Below are 20,901 nucleotides of genomic sequence, written 5' to 3' on the forward strand. Positions count from 1 at the left end.
AAAAGCAAAAATTTGAGTGCAAAAATATTACAGTTAGAGAAAACTTGAAGAGCAAAAAACAGAAGATCAAACAACAGAAAAAAGAAAGATAGAGGAAGGAACTGAAGAGATAGAGATACCACAGTTCAAAAGAAGAGAAACCAGATGATCCTGGGTGAGACAATGAATTCTGGTTCTCATAAAAAGGATGAATGTGCTAGTGACAACACGGTGGATGTGCCCAAGACAATGAATGTGCTCAAAAAAGTAATCGTTGGCAAGCCTTTGCGAATGCTCATAAAGTTAAAGTGCTGGTTAATGCCACCAACAAAATTTTCTTCGAAAAAATTAAAGAGGGTAGATTATATCCTTATCATGTTTTGTATGCAATAATTTATTAGTAACAACCCTTAATGTAAACAAGTCTTCTACTGGGTGCTAAAAAATTTGTATTTATTCAAGACCTCAGTTTTCTCATACATATTTTTCGGCACCTAACTTTGGATTTTGCATCAGCAGCTTTTGTGTCTTTTACACTTTGTTTGCTGATTTCATCTGTATTAAAATATCTTTCGTACAGTGAAACTATGAAAAAACAAATTTCCATAATCCAAATTGCAATCCATGACGTTTTCAGTGAGTGACTTTTCCTTCACAAATTTTCAACACCACGTTTTTCATCAATAACAATTTTTGACAATGAATTACGAAAAACAATGTCTTTTCTTCGGCCACAAAACCCTCTTTGTCTTGAAACAAATTCCATCATTTACCTTTTCAGTATCAAAAGCTTTTCGGTCAAAGATCGTTTTCTGAAGAAGTTTCTGGTCTCAAACCCTTTATTGAAAAACTAATTGGCCGATGATTTTTTCGACACTATTCTCCTGGTTAATTGCAGCACCGATTACTGTCTTTTTAATAAATTCTGATAACACGCTTTTTCGCAAAGCATTTTTCGGTAGATGACACGACCTCTTAGCACCATTTTGGGTCATTGACCTTTTGGCAAAACCTTTTTGGTCAATGACCTTTTTGCAACATTTTTGGGTCAATGACATTTTAGAAAAATTAATCGGTTAATGACCTTAAAGCACACTTTTTCGGTCATTAACCCCAATTAGGCAACTGCTTAACCGTGCTCTTCGGCAGTACTGTTAAAACGAGCTCATCAGTGATGCCTCTAAAACATGCCGCCTGATGTGTTCACGCGATTAATATATAGATAAAGAGGGGAAGTCACGAAGAAAGCAATCATGAAAAAAGTGTTTGAGAGCGCGTTAGTCATATGTGACCAGGAAATTATGCAAGCGAAAGAACAAAAATCTTGCTCCAATTAGACTGAACTGAAAAACGACGCTACGCACACAGTTCCATGACCGAACTGACGACAAAACCACAAAACAAAAGTCGGCAAATAATAGCTTCACTCAGCTATCACAGCAATTTTAAAAAAAACCCAAAAGACTGCGATAAAATAGCTATCATTGACTCCTATAACGCCGATCGTGACAAACAAAAGTATTTTTTTTACAAAATGTTTCCAAGTGCGAACTATTTTGAAGTCATTTTGTAGTTGGACAAACTCCTGTTTTTCAATGAGAGGATATAGAGGCTTGTATCAAAACCATTTGGCATCAGAAATGTTAACTAGGACTTTGCAGAATGAAAGAGTAAAATTAGCGTAGAGATTTCAAAAAAATCACAAACGTTGAACAAGCTGTGAACTAAAATGAAGCAAAACAAATTTTGCTGCACAAAGTGCCAATTTGTCCAACTTTTTGTCAACCTTTATCAAAAATTGCCGCCAAACATATCTCGAAAAAAAACATCACCATAAAAGACTCCTGGTGACATATTTTAACAATTGAAATGAACACATTTTCGTCAATCAGTCCAACAAAAATTCTATAGAAACAGCCAATCACACAACAAAAATTTTAAAGTAGCAATCTGCCAGAAAATGAGAGAACTTTGGAATGCAATGAGCATAGCCGGCAGATTGCCGGAAAATAGCCGCAATAGACGCTTGTGGCCTACCATGAAACAACTAAAGAAATAAGATTGACAGATCGACCACCAGTTTCTTAATAAACCACTAGACTTTTCGGGTTAGATTCGAAGCGTCATTTTTATGAGACACATTTGCTCTTCAAGGAAAAAGCCCTAATGAGGCTTTTTCAAAATTTATATTCGATATTAAAACTCAAGACTCTATTACTCAGGAATTAGGACATATAAGTTTAGCACTACTTAGATGCACACTATTGATCTTTAACTAGTAAATGTTCATAAAATAAAGTCCCATAAATGAGGTCAGAAGTCATTTTTTGATTAAGATAAGTCACACAATTGACCTAAAAGCAGAAATGACGTCACGAACACAAAGTAGTAGAAGTCACTGAAGTCTTTGAAAAATTCAACTCCAAGAAGCCAGAGTAATAGCCGCCTGGAATTGCTGACGCGGCTACTAATAAACGATGAGCATAACCTATATTTAAGGCCAAAGAAAATAGAATTTATTCGGTCATTGAAGAAGAAACGTTTAAAAGTTGGGAAAATAACTGACAAAGAATAATGAAACTCTTACTTAACTCAAAGAGTGCTTAAATTTTAGCAGCCATAGTTTTTTAGAACAGAAAACTGCAGAATTGAGCAATTGCGACTTAAAACCATCCAGTTTTGAATGGGGGCCCAACAGAGAAATAATCGAAATTGGATAAAATTACAACTCAAATAGATAAATTTTCGATAAACCTTTGTCTCAAACATCAATATTTTTATCAGACATAACACAAAATATGTCGTAGATAAAAAGAAATTTTCTTTTCCTTCAGGCTCAACTGGTACCGACCTAAAGAACCTATTTGTCATAAAACATCAAAATAGGACAAAATTTAAAAACCGCACTACTTTCGTTATATCTGCAAGTCATTAAGAGAGTAAACTGAGTCAAGTATAATAAAAATCTACCTATTTGACTGATTAGTAACTGCTAATTAGTGAAAAACTGAAGTCACTTACAAAAACAAGTAATCATAGAGCAGTACAAATTCGAACAAAACTGCTTCTGAGGATTGCTAGGCAACAAACCCTAGCGAAACAAAAATAAAGCCACTCAAATTATGAATGAAAAAAAAGTTCATACTAGCCAAAAACAGCCTTTCGTGCTCAAAATATTCGAGAGATCGTGACAACATACAAGACAAAATCTTCAGAATCAATATTTAGTTTACTTCATGAGTTTATTTTTAAAATCCCTCATGTGACGAAAACGGTATTTGTCTGAAATATTCGTCACGGATCTTTCAGCGCAACTGGGATTAACAAGTCACTTTCAATTCTTTTGAGCCAAAATACCTAATTTATTACAGCTTTTTGGCAGAGGAAAGAGTCCTGAGGTTACTCAACCCAACATTGCTGAGATAAGAACGCATACTTCATTGTTTGAATGCAAAAAAAAACAACTGGCTTAATTATTCTTAGATTAAACGTTGTAGCTCTGCAATTTTGTGCAATATTTCTTCGGTGCAACAGCAGTAGCGCAAATTCCATGAGTGTGATTGCAATCAAAACGACTTACGAACACGTCGAGTACCTGAAAACCATCAAATAGGCGGCCAAAATTATGTCAGGCGGCCACAATAAAATAAATTAAAATTGGGAAACTTGTAGAAGGGAAATTGGGAAACTAGAATTGTAGTTCATAAATTGCCTTACCATTGGCTAACGACTGCGCGGTTGGTGCTACCTCGTTAGAATGTGTGTTGGACATTGACAATGCTACACTCTCAGAGTTCACCCGCCTGTTCCCATTGGCTGCCGAAACAGCTCGACTCTCGGCCAGTGTCATCAGCCTACGTTCATATTGCAGTACTCGGGAAATTATCTCACAGCTATATGGATTCGTACTACTCTCTCCAGACTGAAATATTTTTTTCATAAATATTTGTAAGTTTTTCAATGTGAATTTTTGTCTTAAAACTCCTTTATGCGAAGGATAAATAACTGTAGTTGTTTACCTCAAAACTGTACATAGGAACAGCCGATCTGAAATGGGCAGACAAGTCATTAAAGCCTATCTTTTAAGCTAATCGATTTACTCATGAAATAAAAATACCTACTTTGGTCTATTTGCAGAAGGATACCCAGATGTTGGTCTAGCTGGAGCACCCGTTCCAGATTTGGCACGCCTGCAAACATTTCAACGATATCACATTTGATGAAGTAGATATTTGATAAGGTAGGCCCGCGATTCTGTGCCCTCGCTTATCTACTTGACCCCTTTGAAAGATGGGTTATTATCAGCGCTCTTGCTTACTTTAAAACGGCTTTAACTCAATATTAAAAAACTCAGTAAACCGTACACTTAGAGATTGGTAAAATCAGTAAAGGATTGCTCTCAAACAACTGGTGAGCGGTTGGCTTTGTCCGTTGCTAGCTACGGTTTAGGGAGGCTAGCTTTAGCTTGATAAGTGGCGGGGGTAGCGCAATGGAGTGATGGTGGGCACGGGTGGGGGAAGGGGGTGACAGTGGGACACGGTGAAAGTGGTGATGGTGGGACGCGGGGTGAGCGCGCTGTGTTATGGATGGCACGCAGTGTAGGTGGTTGGGGGTCAAGTGGAGGGCGGGGGGGGGGGTAAATTTGGCCACGTCATGAAATTATATCTTTCCAAAACAGTTTCGGTGAATCACATACACGGAGAATAACTAAAGGCCCTAAGAGAACTTAATGTCCTTTAAACGCTACGTATATATTAGAGACCCCACGTTACGATTTCATCGGTCACTAAAACTTCGAGGCATGGAATTTAGTTTGAAAGATTGAAGTTAGACTTAAAGAAGCAGCTGATTATTTATAGTGTTTTGATTCAAGTAAAGTTAGATTTCCAACTAAGCTTAATCCTTTGCCCTAAAATTCGCATCATAAATTAGAAAGCTCAGTTTAGTGCAGAAAATTAGACTTTTAATTCTTTAAATCTGAGCTCAATCTTTCAAACTAAGCTCTCTGCCTCGAAGTTTTAGTGACTGATGAAATCGTTCACTGGGTTCTCTAACTGTTTATCCCGTTTTCATGGACAAAAATACAGCGACAAAAAATTGTGCCAGATATTCTCGTGAGTAGCCCTACTAAATTCCGAAGTAAATGAGGCAAAAATAGCCCCAGCTATCGCTGGGCTGCTGTTAAAAAATAATGCCGAAAAGAAAAAATCATTATGCTAAAGAGTAATTGGAAATTTAATGACAAGTGTTGTTTCTACCAGCTTCCCTCAAATAACCTTCATTCGATATCCTCAATCGACTGCAACGCATTCCATTAAAGTAAATAAAGAGGGAAAGACACAAGGAAAGCAATCATGGAAAAGTTATTGAGAGCGAGTTAGTCATATGTGGCCAGGGAGTTATGCAAGCGAAAGAACAAAACTCTTGGTCCAATTAGATGAACACTATTGATCTTTAACTAGTAAATGTTCATCAAGTTCCATAAGTGAGTTCAGAAGTCATTTTTTTAATGAGGTAAGTCACGCAATCGACCTAAAAGCAGAAATGACGTCACGCAGACAAATTTTAACTGCAAAGCAGTAGAAGTCACTGAAGTCATAAAGTCAGGGTAAGACGAAACAAAAATCTGACAGACGAAGTAAAAAGAGTAGGAACGCAATAATAGCCGCATGGAATCGCTGACGCTGCTATTAAAAACTAAAAAAATATATATTGGCCAACTGCACAAAAGAGACTCCTTTAACGAACTGTGGGTTAAAACGACTAATTGCTGATTATCAGTAACCCATAGCTCATCACTCGAGAAAATATGAGAATCTCCAAGTTTTAGTGACCGATGAAATCATTCACTGGGCTCTCTAACTGTTTATCTTGTTTTCTTGGACAAAAATACAGCAACAAAAAACTCTGCCATCTATTCTCGTGAGTAGCCTTACTATATTCCGCAGTAAATGAGGCAATAATAGCCCCAGCTATCGCTGGGCTGCTATTAAAATAATGCCGAAAAGAAAAATTCATTACGCTAAAGAGTAATTGGAATTTTAATGACAAGTGTTGTTTCTACCAGCTTCCCTCAAATAACCTTCGTTCGATATCCTCAATCAACTGTAACGCATTCCATTAAAGTAAATAATGAGGGAAAGACACGAGGAAAGCAATCATGAAAAAGGTTTTGAGAGCGAGTTAGTCATATGTGGCCAGGGAGTTATGCAATGGAAAGAACAAAACGCTTGCTCCAATTAGACTGAACTGAAAAACAACGCCACGAACACAGTTCCATGAACGACAAAGAAAAAGGATTTGACCTGAGCATACCGTCACTGGTCGTGACAAATATCCTGATAAACGAACAAAAAACCAAAAGTACGCCAATTATAGCTTCACTCAGCTATCACAGCAATATAATAAAAAAACCGGAAAGATTGCCTTAAAATAGCCATCATTACTTCCTATGAACCCAATCGTGACAAACAAGAAATTTTTATTACAAAATGTTTCAAAGTGCGAACTATTTTGAAGTCATTTTGTAGTTGGACATACTCCTGTCTTTCAATGAGAGGATATAGATGCTAGTATCAAAACCATTAAGCATCAGAGATGTTAACAAGGACTTAGCAGAATGAAAGAGTAGAATTAGCGTAGAGATTTCAAAGAAAATCAAATGTTGATCAAGCTGTGATCTAAGGTGAAGCAGAACAAACTTTTTGCTTCGACGAAGTAAAAAAAATAGTTCAACTATAGTAGCCAACTAAGATGAGGGCGGCTACTTAAACAAAAATGCATGTCCAAGGCTGCAAAAGATTCATAGATGAAGTTCTTGCATTAATCAAGCAGAGGCGGCAGATTGCCCGAAAATAGCCGCGATAGACGGTTGTGGCCTTCCATGAATTGAAACAACTAAATAAACAAGATAGGCAGATTGACCAAAAGTCCTTTAGTAGACCACCAGATTTTTTGGGTTAGATACGTACTGAAATTTTATAATACACATACGGTCTAAAAGTAAAAAACCTTAAAAGAGCTTTTTCAAAATTGATTTTCGAAATAAAAAATTCAAGACTAATAATCAAGAATTAGGGCATATAAGTTTGGCACTACTTAGATGCACACTATTGATCTTTAACTAGTAAATGTTCATCAAGTTCCATAAGTGAATTCAGAAGTCATTTTTTTTGAATGAGGCAAGTCACGGAATCGACCTACAAGCAGAAATGACGTCACGCAGACAAATTTTAACTGCAAAGCAGTAGAAGTCACTGAAGTCATAGAAGTCAGGGTAAGACGAGACAAAAATCTGATAGACGAAGTAAAAGAGAGTAGGAGCGCAATAATAGCCGCATGGAATTGCTGACGCGGCTATTAAAAATTAAAAGAAAATATTGGCCAACTGCATAAAAGAGACTCGTTTAACTAACTGTGGGTTAAAACGACTAATTGCTGATTATCAGTAACCCATAGCTCATCCCTCGAGAAAATATGAGAATCTCAAATCAATGTATAGTAATTACTAAAAAAACTCGAAAACAAGTTTGAGGCTATAAGGAATTTTAGCGAAAAGAGACAAGGGAAGGATTCAAACTTTATCAAATTATAGAATTGTTTGCCCTTGTTGTATTTGCCCTTGTTTTTGATGCAAATACAAAATTTCCAATCGCGGATACTGACGAAATATCTCCAGATTTTAAGCAATTTAAACTAAATTAGCTTGCTGCCACTAACTTCCACTCTCACTTACTCGGTTCTATTCTAAACCAAATTTCTCAGAACACAGTGACACGCTGTTTAGTAGGCAATGATATCCTCAAAAAATAGCTACTGGACAAAATGTTCATTTCGCCAATTAAAACTGCGCCACAGAAATACTCGCACAGTATAAACATACCCGGCAGATTGCCGGAAAATAGCCGCCGTTGATTCCAATAAGCATGATTGGGATTGAACGAATAGAATATATTGAAAAAAAAAAAATTTTGTACAAAAATATTTTTTAAGTCCGATTTATTTTGATGGCATTTCATAGTTGAACATACTTCTGTTTCTTAGAGAGAGGCTACAGGGGCTACAATCAACACCAATAAGCATTAGAGGTGGTAACTAAGACTTATAGGAACGACGTTCAAATAGCGGGCATCTAAAATTGGGCTTTACGGGTTTATCCCGTTTCTATTTCTGACTTCAATTTTTTATACCGACTCTCTTCATTTTGAATTGCTTTGCTGAGCAACTGATGTTCAAATTCACTTTTAGCAGAATGAGAGAAGAGAGAAACTAGCCTAGAGAAGTCAAAAAGATTTCACGCAAAATGTCGAAAAAGCGGCAAAATGGTAAAGCGAAAGAAAGTTCGACGAAGTAAAAAAAACATAGCAGGACAAGTCCTGACGTACAATTCAAAGAATTTTCATTGACAAACAACTAGACCTAGAACGGACAATGAGTTAATTGGGAAAACCATTTCTAAAAAAAATCAGATGAAAAAAATTAGAGCATTCCAAAAAGAATCTTTAAACAAAAACGACTAACGTCGGAAGAATTGCTCTCAAAGGACTAGTGCGAGCTGTAATCTAATGCAGCCTGCTTTAGTCAGCGGGGGAGGAAGTAACTGAAGTCACTAATGGGGCTTCAAATGAGGTCAATGGAGATTATGATGTACCACTATAACCTCTAAAATTTGAAGTGAAATTACAGCCATTTCGATGCACTCTTCGATTGAGTTTTTGAGTTTTAGTATTGAACTGCCGTCACTAGATTTCAGCTCCTGACACTTGTACATGAAAGAAATCTATCTCGCAAAACAAAAAGTCAAGGGCGTAGGTCACTTGAAAAGAAAATGGTCAAGCAAAAATTTTGCATTAAAAAAAGATCAACATGTTCACCATAATTGCTTCAAACTGCGTTCGAGGGCAATTAATTAGAGCATGATGCACTCAATTGACCCAAAGCGGTGTAAATTAAACAGGATAACGCTAATTGTTCCGACCCCTCTTGAGGGGGGGGGGAACTATATACTCAAATGGGTTTTTTTGTTCAGTCAATTTTGGCCGATCGATATATTCATCGTAGAGAGTTGAGACTGGTATCATTAGAAAGCTCGTCCAGCGTAGAATATGGAAATAAAAAGATTTTTTTATTTTCGTTTTTGACAGGGAGATATCGAGGTTTAAACTTTCGAGAAAATAGAGTGAATTCCGTTGATTACATTCACCTTTTTCCGGAATTTTTAACTAAAATTTTGCCAATTTCGATAAAATTGTTCAAGAAAAAGTTGTTGATTTTACGTTTAAAGACAAAATATATTGTCGGCTACTTTCATTGAATTTTTTTGTCAAATTCCGGCTAAATATTTCACAAAATTTAGACTTTTTCATCAAAAACAGCACAAATAAGTTTTTTTAGTCCACTCTGATTAATTTTGCAGGAAGTGCACACCCAAACACAATCTTTGTAGACTGAATAGGGGCTAATTCCACTTCAACTTCCGTTGAGAGTGCTCTGTAAATAAAACTTTGCCGTTTTTTGCAAAATTTAATCGTTGATTATCAAAAACGCAGCAATTATTTTTGATTTTTTAACTAACAAAATATCTATATCAATGACATTCCAAAAATTAAATATTCCTAATGGACAATCAGCATTAGCAGGACTAGTTTTGTACCAACCTTGGACCGTTGCAATCCAAAAATAATTCGGATTGTTGTCAGTCTTTTTTTTTTAAAAAAAAAGTCGATCTTTCTTATATTAATTTAATAACAGAACATTTCGAATCGAAGCTCACTAGTGATAGGTCCTATTGGCTTCCTAATTAGCTCAAAATTAAAGTATCTAGTTGATTGCTTGAAGGTTTATGGTCGTTTTGACTTTGAGAATATTTGATTTTTAAATGAAAAATGGTTTATTGAACATTGCCTCCAATTTTCTCTTAATTTGGTCAACTTGTGGCTTAGTGTCAGCAATCGAAGAGTGCTCCTTCTTTCTGCTGAATTCCAATTTAGTATTTATTGCGGTTTTACGCCTTAAGTTATGGTGTCCTGGCTTTGATACTAGATTTCACATTTTTAAAAAATTTTAGGTATTTGCGATTAATAATATTTGATTTTTTTCGATTGATAATATTTAAATCCTTAAAGATAGACTGTGGTTCTCTACTGCTTCGACAGTACTTCCTCGAAGAATTTAATTGAATTTTATAATTTTGTCTTTAACTGTCGTTTTTACTTGGTCTTTTTAGTCGTACTAAATTTCCTGTACAATGACTCAGTTTGATTGGCTTTTCCTGGACGAGTAGATGCGCCGATATTAGAAGATAGATAATGGCTTTCATGACTTTGAAAACAATTGTTTTCCAAATTAAAAAAAAAACATTTCAACTTCGCAATTTTGTTCCTTTTATTGTCTGTTTGTTACCTGGTCTCGTTAATTAAAGATTAAAGATGATATTATTTTTGTCAAGGGAAGGTGTCAAAAGGGATTGGTGTCAGAAAATCTAATGTTTTCAAAGAATTCGTTATGACTCTACTGGCTTCGACACGAGTTTTTCACAAAAAAAGTAAATTAATTTTTGTCATATTTGACGTTATTTTTGTAGACGTAAGACTTGTTCTGGATAATTGCAGGTCTCGAGGGCTTCCTTTGTAAGAATAAACGAACCTATTCAATTTTTTTCATTTTATAACTAATGGCTTTTATCTCTTTGGAAATAAATTTTTTTCGAAAAAAAAACAAGTATTACATAATTTTGCATTTTTCTTTTTTGAATAATTGTTGCTTATTTTCATTAATGAGCAGCCACATAATACATTATCGGTGTTCGACGATGGTGCAATCGAACATACTATGGGGGCCGAAGTATGGCTTTACGGCTTCTAAAGCACTTTCTGGCAAGTTTTAATTGATTTTTAGTTTGTTGTCTATTTGTTCTTTTGGTAACTGCATAAAAAATTGAATACCAAGAGTTCTTAATTCCCTTCTATAGAAGTATTGGTAATTGTAAACCTATGGGATATTTTCGTTGATTCCTAATGGTTTTCATTACATTGAAGTTAATTGTTTTTTTTTTAAATTCAACGAATTTTCTAACTTTAAAGTTTCTGTTCTTTTTTGTCTAATTGTTACCAAGCTTTATTATGAACTGGTGAATAACCATTTTTTGCTGGTGAATTACAAGTTATTTTGTTTATTTTCAGTTTTATCTGACGCTATTTTGACTTTGTTATTAAGTTTTGTTTTTAAAATGGAAATAAATTTTTTGATGTAATTAATGTTTGTTGTTGTTGTTTGATTTTGCCGTTCGTCTTCCCTCGCTTTCTTAATATCGGCATATCTCATCAATCTAATGCATCATTTTTTACTCCACTGAGTTTTATGCTTTGGAGGCTATCTTTTCGTTCATACACCAGTTTTTTTGAAAAATACTTGAATTTTTTGTGTTTTTCCATATGTTCCTCATTTGGTAGACAATTATGCCAAAATTGTGGATGAGCGGGGTCGGAACCTTATGTGCGATCGCACATTACCGAGCCGCCTTGTTTGAAAATATATATTGCGCAAAGACAAGAAGTTGTCTGTAATCAAAATTATGTGCCAAAAATTTCTCCTTGCTAGGTCAAAAAGATATCACGTAAGATGGTGATAAAATTTGAGAAAATATAAACCCACAAATGTAACTACTGGAGACGACAATGCATTCAACAACCCAAGGCTTCATGAAAGTTCATATTATCGGATTACATTAAACTATATTCGTTTTTAATAATTAAATACCGTTGAAAATGTCAATTCACTTGGGATTCGCTTAGAATATTAAATATTCCGTGCTAACATACATACCCATTTGGGTAGAGTTTAGTGAATAGCATTAAATTATGCGTAGTCCGGTGCTCCATGAGACCTCCATAGTTCTCCCATGAAATTTGAGTAGGGAATATTCTGATCCACCTTCCCCTGCGTCCGTACTCCTCTCTCGCCATGCGTAGAATCTTCGCCTCCTCATTCGTAAGGGGAGTTACATTTGGGTTATTTTCACTTTTTGCACCTCGCTTGCCCGCAAAAGGCGCACCGCCACCACCCTTTCCTCCGCGGCCATTATTTGCTGCTCTCTGCTTCTGAAATTGTCAACCAATTAGCATTAATAAGGGGCAAAGATTATAAATATTGTAATTCCAATTTCAATATATTGAATACTTTGCGTCAGAGCATTAAAATGGTGAAATTTTCATCATCTCAAAAACTGAACTTTACTGATTAAACTTTTCCACGCCAGCATAAAGCTTATGACAACAAGCCAATCAGAAAAGACAATCCCACTAAGAGTTAATGTTTTGTTTTTATCAAAACATCCTCGAAATTTCAAGTATACAAAACTGCTGTATGCACGAAAAACATCAATATCAGTTACACCTTGGAGAATTGTGAATCTAGATACGCTAACGAGCATTCTTCATTCTAACTAGGCCCGACTGCATGCATTTTTATTGATACGTGCAAAACTTACCAGCAATGGACAATAGTCCAAGTATGGCTAAATGGAGACAGAATTGTGAGCGAGAATAGAGAATTTGAAAGCATGAACAAACTTTAACAGGGTGAGAGGGGAAGTTATGTCAGATCAGAAGATAGAGGTAATTACCTTTCCTCTCTTAGGTATAGGAGGGGCCCGATACCTTTCAGATATGTTATCAATATAGTCCACTATCTGAACATGAACAAAAAACTTTACATCATAAATCAAACTAGGCATAACGGCTCTGAGAAACAAATACTCACCAACCATTTTACAAAACCAAGTATCTTAACATAGCATCAATTAAATTCTTTCTTGAAATTTCTTGAAAGCAAACAAAACTTTGACGTTATGAAAAAAATCTTTTATAAATGAAATATTGTCGTGAATTTCAGCTCTGACCTGCTGTCGTACAGCTGAGCGAGATTGGAATTCGCGCCTGTTGTTCAGTCTCCTTGAGACTGGATCCTGTGCAGTTACTCCTGTCAACCAAAACCCGCTTCATCATTTTAAAACTAAAATTATTTACAGTAAAAATCAATCATTGTAACTTTGCTCTTATTTCAACTCAAATGTTCTCAGAAAAATTTAAATAGTCCATTTATGCGTCGAAGTTATTGTTTAATCTAAAACTTGCGAAAAGATCACAGTTCAATATATCAGTCGTCAATTGTTTTGAAGGTCACACGAATACATACCAACGACCGAGAACAGATCCGATATCATGTTGGCTTTGATCTTCAAGTCGATAGGCGCATCACTGAAACAATCATAACGTCACTATAAATCTTACAGGTTCTTTAAAATTTGATCGGAGACAATCCATAACTTTATCTGGAACCAAAAATCCACTAGGGTTGAGTGAAGTTGGGGGGCCAAACTTTGGGGGCGCAGGGAGGGTCAAGCTATGAAGGGTAGTTGCGAAAGGGCTCGATGATAGGGTGGTCCAAATCCAAATCGCGAAGGGTCAGACGAAAAAACGGTCAAGTAGAAATTTGCATAAAAAGAACACAGGACTAACATAAACGCCACAAACCTTGTTTAAGAGCAATTAACAACAACATTAATAACGGCTGAAACTCAAGGTTAGAAAAAACAGAGCAACAAAGCACGAAAAAAAAAACAGATAAAACCAAAAACTCAATTAAAAAATACGAGAAAACAGCATCGAACGTAATCCGAGTATCATCGAAAACAATCCTAGTATCATAGTCATTAAAAACCATTACTTATAACAAAAAAGTTAAACAGATTAATTTTTCGCACCCAAAGGACAATTAGATCTGTGATTAATAGCTCAAAAATACAACTTAGTGGCCAAGTTCAAAAAAATCACATACTCCTAAATCAAATTTATGAGCCATCAGGTATCAACTCAAAGCATTAGACAGGTTCACGTATACCCCTTGGTCAGCCCGAAAGACCCTGATTAATGAGACAGTTATAGGACTACAAAAGAGCAACAAAGGCAAGCAAAGTTTAAGAAAACCCGTTGACAAGATAAAAAACCGAGTTTTCTCTGAAAACAACAATAGAAGTTAATTCGGCCTCATTCAAACATAAACAGCTTTGGCAATTAAGTTAACCTGTATATGAAAACTTGCTTGTGTGTAACAGGCATAAAAATCAATTAAGTGCGTTAAGATTTTTAGAAACACAGCACCCCCATTAAATCTGAATCTTTTTAATTAGAAAAATCGAGGATGAGACCAAAACTAGACTTGCTAAAACTTCTCGTCTATAAACAACACTAAGCTCTGCCCAATTGTAAACAATCTTATAAATAATTGGGCAAAAAAATATTTTTCAAGAATACATGATGAATTATGGATAAATATTGATTTAAATTCGTGGAATGCCGGCATTATTTTATTGCTAGAACACGCTCTTAGAAAGCGGAAGTAAACATAGCCATAATCTGAGTTAACAAAATTTGCACCAGTTGTTTTTAGGTCTGTACTTCCGGCATATTTGGACGGCAATGCGCCAAAAAATATTTGGTGCCCTATTTAAAAAAGCGCTTAATTGTCAAAAGCGCTCAATTTTCACAATTTTAGTCAAAACTTTAGCCAAGAAGTCAGATCCAACAGTTCGGATACCCTCCTTTACCTTTAAATGTAAAGCCAAGAACAATTTCTTTGCCAATTTTGAGATATTGCAAAAATGATTAAAGTTTGAGATAAAATTACGGAAAATGAACAAAACAACGGAAATCGTCCAAATTTTTACATTTTAAACCTCGATAAATCCTCGGAAAAAATGAAAATCGAAAAATCTTTTTAATAAACATTCTACGCTTGACGGGCTTTCTAATGATACGACTCACAACTCTACAATAAATACATCTATCGGCCAAAATTGACTGGACAGAATACGAGTTGAGCATATACTCCTCCCTCACCATTAAGTTGGGGTAGGAACAATAAAGTAAGTACCCAGCTGTTATATTACCAAACTATATTGCTACCTAAAAATTTAGAGACTAAAGGACTCCGACCTACTGGTCTATTTCAATATTAGATCAATTGTTCCGAATTTACCATGCTAATGACGGGGACAGGTTGACCTCCATCAGCCAAGGCTTCATGTTCTCGTCAACCAACACATCGAAGCCGTACAGTTCTGTAACAAATAATATTACTGTATTCAAATGTTTCTTCTCGCCTCTATATAAAGACCAAAAGATGTTCAAATTTCAGCTGACTCGATTCCCAAGTTTAATTAAAATGATAAAAATGAAATCTATTCTTCTCCGATTGCTTAATTAAACAATAATGATACCATTTACCAAGACCTTTTAAACTCAATATTTAGCGCTAACAATTGTTTTACAACGATATGAGCCATTCATTACCTACATATTTCGAAATAAAACCAGGTTGTGCAACTATTCAGTGGTCATGACCGCGTGATCAGTCGGATCAACGCAGCCACGTGTTTCTGCTAGGACAAAAACAGATAATTGTGACCATAGAAAATTCAAGCTAACCGAAGCAGTTTCCCCTGAAAGGTTGGAACATGTTTGACGCAGATGCGATGGCCATTTCGCCAGCAAGAAACGTTTTCACAATCAAGTCCTCTATCCGCATCATCAGAGCTGAAGTAACACAGAACAATTACTCTTCAGACGAGGAAAATACATAGATACAGAAAATTGCAGTGAATTACTCGTTGTGATTGTGACCAAAGCACCATCATTGCAGAATTTGATTTCTTATCATAAGTTTATTCCAAATAAATAAAATAAATACTATTCGTGAAAAATTATTTGACCTCAAAGTAACGCCATTGTCGTTAACCCCCCCCCCCGGGTTAAGCTCTTGGCTTTGCTCGACAATTTCCTAAAAATAAATAAAAATTGCGATCAACTAGTCATTTTTAAAGTCGATTAGCGTCACAGTAGCAAATGAGTTAGTAAATTACTGTGAGAACTCACATGCAGTATCATGGCCAATGGATTTGAGGTACCTCAGCATCGCACTCATGCTCCACTTGTTGCCATAGTCTTCTAATTCAGGATCTGCATTCCTGTGCAATAAAGCAATAGTACTTTTCGGCAATTTGATTTCAAGACTTTGAATTCGTCTTCTCATTGAAAAATATACTGTTAAGAAAAAATTCAAACTACAGGCACTGTTCTTGTTCTATCCATCTCAGCTATTTCATTCCTTAAAATGACATTCTAACTAATGCTTATTTCTAACTATGTCTCATTTCTTATCATGCTATACAAGGCAATACAAATGCCAAAACCTGCTAACTTAGACCGGAAACAGCTGAGCACAAAAGCATGAAGCCGACCAACGTCGGATGAAATGCTCTCGAACGACAGGCGAGGCAAATTAAATTAGGGGGAGCTTAGAATTTTTTATGGGTGTAAAACTCCGACCTCATAGCGGTTCGCACCCGTGACCTCCAGGACAGCAGTGCGACATCTTAACCATTAAGCTACAACGGCTTTGCTACCCAATCGCTTTTATATTATCAACAAACTTCATTTCGGAATGAAAGCAACGGAAAACAAAACCAGCAAATTGCCGGAAAATAGCCACCGTTGACCAGCTTGGAGCACATGGATTGAAACAGCAGAAGAAAAGAAATATGAGATAGGAATTGACAGAAATTTTCTAAGTGTCACAGTGTTCTTATTTGGTGTGTGAATTCTGCATATTTGTTTAGGATCCAAAATTACACTTAATTCAGCTTCTAACCTCAAGGCTATGAAGCCTAATACTAACGCCAGCTAGCAATCGTTTTAATTAACTTTGATATCCTAATGCACTGATTTAATGACCGGGCTTTATCGGTTCATCCAGTTCTTTTGATTTTGCACTTTGACATTGACCGTATTCACTATATTACGTAAATCAATACGTCAAAGAATTTGAAATCCACTCAGTTGAAACAGTTGGTGATTTAAAGCCTCAAAATCAAGCCTGAGTTATGTAAACCGAAAAACGTGATCAAAAGGTAAAGCGAAATTTAAAAAAAACATAGGACAAGTCCTGACGTACAATTCAAAGAATTTTCATTGACTCAACAAAAACTAGACCTAGAACGGACTATGAGTGAATTGGTAAAACTGTTTAACAAATCACATCAAAAAAATTTTAAAAAAAACTGAAAATCAATGTGAAAATGTCACATGTGAACAAAAAACACTAGCGAGAAAGAAAAATTTGGTTCAAAGAAAAACTAGGCCTAGAATGAACTATGAATGGACTGGGAAAACCATTTGAAAAAAACGATCCGAAAATTGAAAAAAACAGTAAAAATCAAAGTGAAATTACCGCATGTAAACAAAAAACCACTAGCGAGAAAGCAAATTTTTGTTCAGACACCGTTTTCTCACTCTACTTTAAAATTAGAGCGGAAAAATTTCACGCCGCAAAAACACTCGCTTTTTCGCTCCATTTCCTTTTTCGGTGAGACCAAAATCAATACTCCAATTCGACTTCAAAAATCATGAAAATGTGTGAACAGATCTTAAAAAAAGACAGCGCCCCCAAACAATTCAAATTCTTTGAATTGTAAAAAAAAACACTGCGCACCAATACAATTCAAATTATTTGAATTGTAAAAAACGGAGAGCGCCTGAATAATAGCCGTTGAGAGGCTGACAGCGGCTATTAATCACTAAAATGAAAAAGTGAAGTGTGGAAAAGTCACTTGAGAACTCACGGAATGCTCTAGAACAAAAGCGCCGAAACGCTCAAGCAAAAATTTGGAAGCAAAAAGTTACACACGTTTGCTATAATTGCGTCAAACTTCGTTCGAGAGCAATTAATAACCTCTCTTAAACTGTCTTTTCAGAGAATAATCGCATTTCATCAGGTTAATTCTTACTTGACAAAATCAGGATTTCTTTTGTTGACGCTGTAGTTAGTTAGGTGCATGAACTGATTCTTGACACTTTTGGACGATTTGTCGAACTTCTGAGAGGCAAACCTAAATAGCAAAAACCAGTACAAAGAAATGTCTTCGCTGAGCAATCAACAGCATTTAATGAAATTAAAAGTTACCTTGCCAGTCCCTCTTCGTATAGATAGATGATTAGAGGATCGTATGAAGTGACCAATACATAAATACGGATGTCAAATTTGAAGTCTAAAAAGCAGGTTGCATTGAAAACAAACAATGGAATGCGATAGCGACAAAAAAACATTGCGACAATGATTTCACGTACCATCAATAAGTAGTGGATTGTTTATGTATCGTGAAACTATTAGTGTTTCGTCCATCGGCACTTGACTTGGCTGAAACGCAATACTAAGTATAACAAGGAGGATAGGCTCGGTAATATACCATTGCACAAAATTTCAATCACTTAAATACAATAAAAATTGAATTATAACAACATAGCTGGCAAATTGCCAGAAAATAGCCGCAATAGCTTCATAGATCTGTAGTCTCAAAAAGAAGGTAAAAAAGACAGACCAAAAAAGAAACTTATTCTTTTCATTAGGGGCTGAGATGTTAAATTTTGATTGAGAATCTGTATAACAAACTGCTGTCTCTATAGGCTGCTCTTAAATAACCTTCAATTAGAGTGACAAGCAATCATTTGACCTTATCTCTTTGAATTAAAGCAAAGAAAAGTCAATTTCAGAGTGAGGAAGTCATTTTTAAGAGGTAAGTCAGGTGTGACCAAAAATTTAATCACGCGAAAGAACAAAAAAACTAGCTCCACTAAGAGTGAAAAATGACGTCAAGCATGCAATTCAGTTGAAATTGCATGAACGAATGAACAAAAAGGAGATTTGAAGTGGTTGTGACGTCACATGGTCGTAACAAAAATCGTAACGAAATAAATAAACAGAGCCGGAAGAATTCCGGTAGCGACTCGAGGCGTCAAAACTTCACTAAAAAAACCGTAATTGCAGCGGAAGCCACTACCTTTTGTATTAAAACATTAACTACTTCTCCAGGTCTGCTCTAAAAATTGGTGAAACTTAAACCACTGTCAACAAGAGAAACAAAATGCAGCAAAATTTTTATATAAAAAATGTTTGTTAACGTTAAAAAATCCAAAGTAATTAATGTGGTCGAAAACCTGATAGTCTGAAAAAGCTGAAAAAGTTATCAATAGCCCTCAAATAATTCATGATTCTAATCTGAAGAAGATCGCGAAAGCAAAGGGCAGATAAATCTTATAAACCAAGTTAAATTTTTCAAAAAAGAATGCTCAAATTTAAGAATCAGAAAACACCTATAATTACAATTCTAATCACTGCGATTAAGACAAAAAACAACACACACATGTTCCTTGTTGTACATATGATAGACAACATGACTCAATACTAAATCAAAAATAAAATTGATCATAGAAAAGACATGAACAGCAGAGGAATATTCAGAGACAAAAAATCGTTTTAAATACCAAGGCCGGATGAAAGCTGCAGTAAATAGCCATAAGTGGAAATTTTGGGAAAAGCTTGCTATCAAACTCTCAGTACTGACTTATGTCGAATGAAACCAATTGCAAACCAAAGAAATGACGAAAATCTAAGAAAAAGCTGAAATCATTCATTTTTTACAACTGAAAAAATCAATATACCGAAAATTAATGTAGGTTCCAGGACAACGCTAGAATGCTACTAACTAGAATGTAAATATGGGCAAAATGCAAGGAACACCGTAACAAAAAGACATTTTTGATTTTTGAAAGTTAAAAATCAATTTAAAAAATTCAAGAAAAACGAAAACATTTCATTGTTCAGAATTCAAGACATAGTAAAGATAACTAGTCATCTGATACAAAAATCTATCCTCCTGAGGAGAACAAAAAAACATGAAAAAGCAGAATTTATAAATACAAAACATTGAAACATTTTGCAAAAAAAGTGGTCAAAGAACTTTTAAGTTAAGACTGCATTTATGAAAATGTTTTAACTGTTTTTTTTTCAAATTTAACGAAAAAACGATTGAACTTTTATTGAAACGAAATTAAAGTCCCTCATGTCGCACAAAAAAAACTATTTCTAGCAAATACAACCAAAATACAAACAAAAAACTGACGAAAATCGGAAAAAAAAACTACCCAAATTGGATTAGCATATGTACAATTTAATGAAACAAAATTACATCGAGGTAGAAAAAGGCGTTGAGTATAGGAATTATCAAAGAGAAGTTGCCATATTAACTGATCTTTGACATAAATACGGTTAAAAGATCCAAAAATGAAGGAATTAATAGAAAAAAAGCCAAAAATTAATTAAAAATCAAGAATTATGTGCCAATTTTCAACTTGAAACGCATTTTCAGGCTCTGCAAAACAATGTTTCATCAATTTCCGAGGTTGAAATTTCAATATAGTACCGAATAAAATTTATTTCCACAAGAAACCAAATTAAAAGCAAAAAAATTGGGCCACTTAGACGAAAAAACGGCTAAAAACGGTTATCTATATGTGCAATTCAGTCAAAAACTCCTTTTCAAAGTCAAAAAGTCATTCACTAAACGCAGCGAATGATCAAAAAACTTCTCTCGCTTAGCGAAAATCTGTTCACCAAGACAGCTTTTCTCACTTTCGCTTTTAGGTCAAAAAACCGCGTGAACAAATCTACTTCCTGTAAAAAAAACCGAGAGAAAACCAATTCTCCTCTTCGAGTCGTAAAAAAAACCAAGAGAAGGCCAATAACAGCCTCAGCTATCGCTTCGCGGCTATTAAAAATTTTAAATTTGTTTATGACGGATGCGTATTTTGAAACCTTTTTCTTCTTATACTTCCAAAAATTATTTCGAAGTAACACAGAAAAAATAAATCGTAGAAGTATAGTTCCTGAAAAAGAAGACTAAATGAGTTTGTATTTAGATATGTAAGTTAAACGTTCTGAGGGTTAATAATGGAAAATTATGTTTTAAAAACAAAGTCGGCTTAACTTCTTTCCAGAAAAAATTAATGATGAAATTTTAATTTAGGTGAT

At 35.2% G+C, this 20,901-nt stretch overlaps 2 protein-coding genes across 11 annotated transcripts in view; one reads left to right on the forward strand and one right to left on the reverse strand.

The window, feature by feature from the left end:
* The window catches only part of LOC142358570 (BTB/POZ domain-containing protein KCTD12-like), a 554,440-nt gene that overhangs the window by 285,362 nt on the left and 248,177 nt on the right, over window positions 1-20,901 (forward strand). The gene's annotated exons all lie outside the window — the stretch shown is intronic.
* The window catches only part of LOC142358558 (tubulin polyglutamylase TTLL5-like), a 100,036-nt gene that overhangs the window by 72,314 nt on the left and 6,821 nt on the right, over window positions 1-20,901 (reverse strand). For 6 of the 10 annotated variants that reach the window (XM_075409960.1, XM_075409953.1, XM_075409951.1 and 3 more), the window contains exons 5-19: window positions 18,162-18,231; window positions 17,998-18,082; window positions 17,822-17,923; window positions 15,912-16,003; window positions 15,465-15,572; window positions 15,016-15,097; window positions 13,174-13,235; window positions 12,878-12,957; window positions 12,602-12,667; window positions 12,467-12,493; window positions 11,803-12,077; window positions 4,101-4,169; window positions 3,999-4,026; window positions 3,697-3,901; window positions 3,560-3,574 (exon numbers count right to left, since the gene is read on the reverse strand). In XM_075409960.1, the coding sequence (XP_075266075.1) occupies window positions 3,560-3,574; window positions 3,697-3,901; window positions 3,999-4,026; window positions 4,101-4,169; window positions 11,803-12,077; window positions 12,467-12,493; window positions 12,602-12,667; window positions 12,878-12,957; window positions 13,174-13,235; window positions 15,016-15,097; window positions 15,465-15,572; window positions 15,912-16,003; window positions 17,822-17,923; window positions 17,998-18,082; window positions 18,162-18,231 (1,366 nt within the window). The remainder of the gene's footprint in view (window positions 1-3,559; window positions 3,575-3,696; window positions 3,902-3,998; window positions 4,027-4,100; window positions 4,170-11,802; window positions 12,078-12,466; window positions 12,494-12,601; window positions 12,668-12,877; window positions 12,958-13,173; window positions 13,236-15,015; window positions 15,098-15,464; window positions 15,573-15,911; window positions 16,004-17,821; window positions 17,924-17,997; window positions 18,083-18,161; window positions 18,232-20,901) is intronic. The other 4 variants (XM_075409957.1, XM_075409954.1, XM_075409958.1 and 1 more) reach the window with 4 other exon arrangements.

This window comes from Convolutriloba macropyga, chromosome 2 (assembly GCF_964194025.1).
Source record: "Convolutriloba macropyga chromosome 2, txConMacr16.3, whole genome shotgun sequence".
Taxonomy (NCBI): domain Eukaryota; kingdom Metazoa; phylum Xenacoelomorpha; order Acoela; family Convolutidae; genus Convolutriloba; species Convolutriloba macropyga.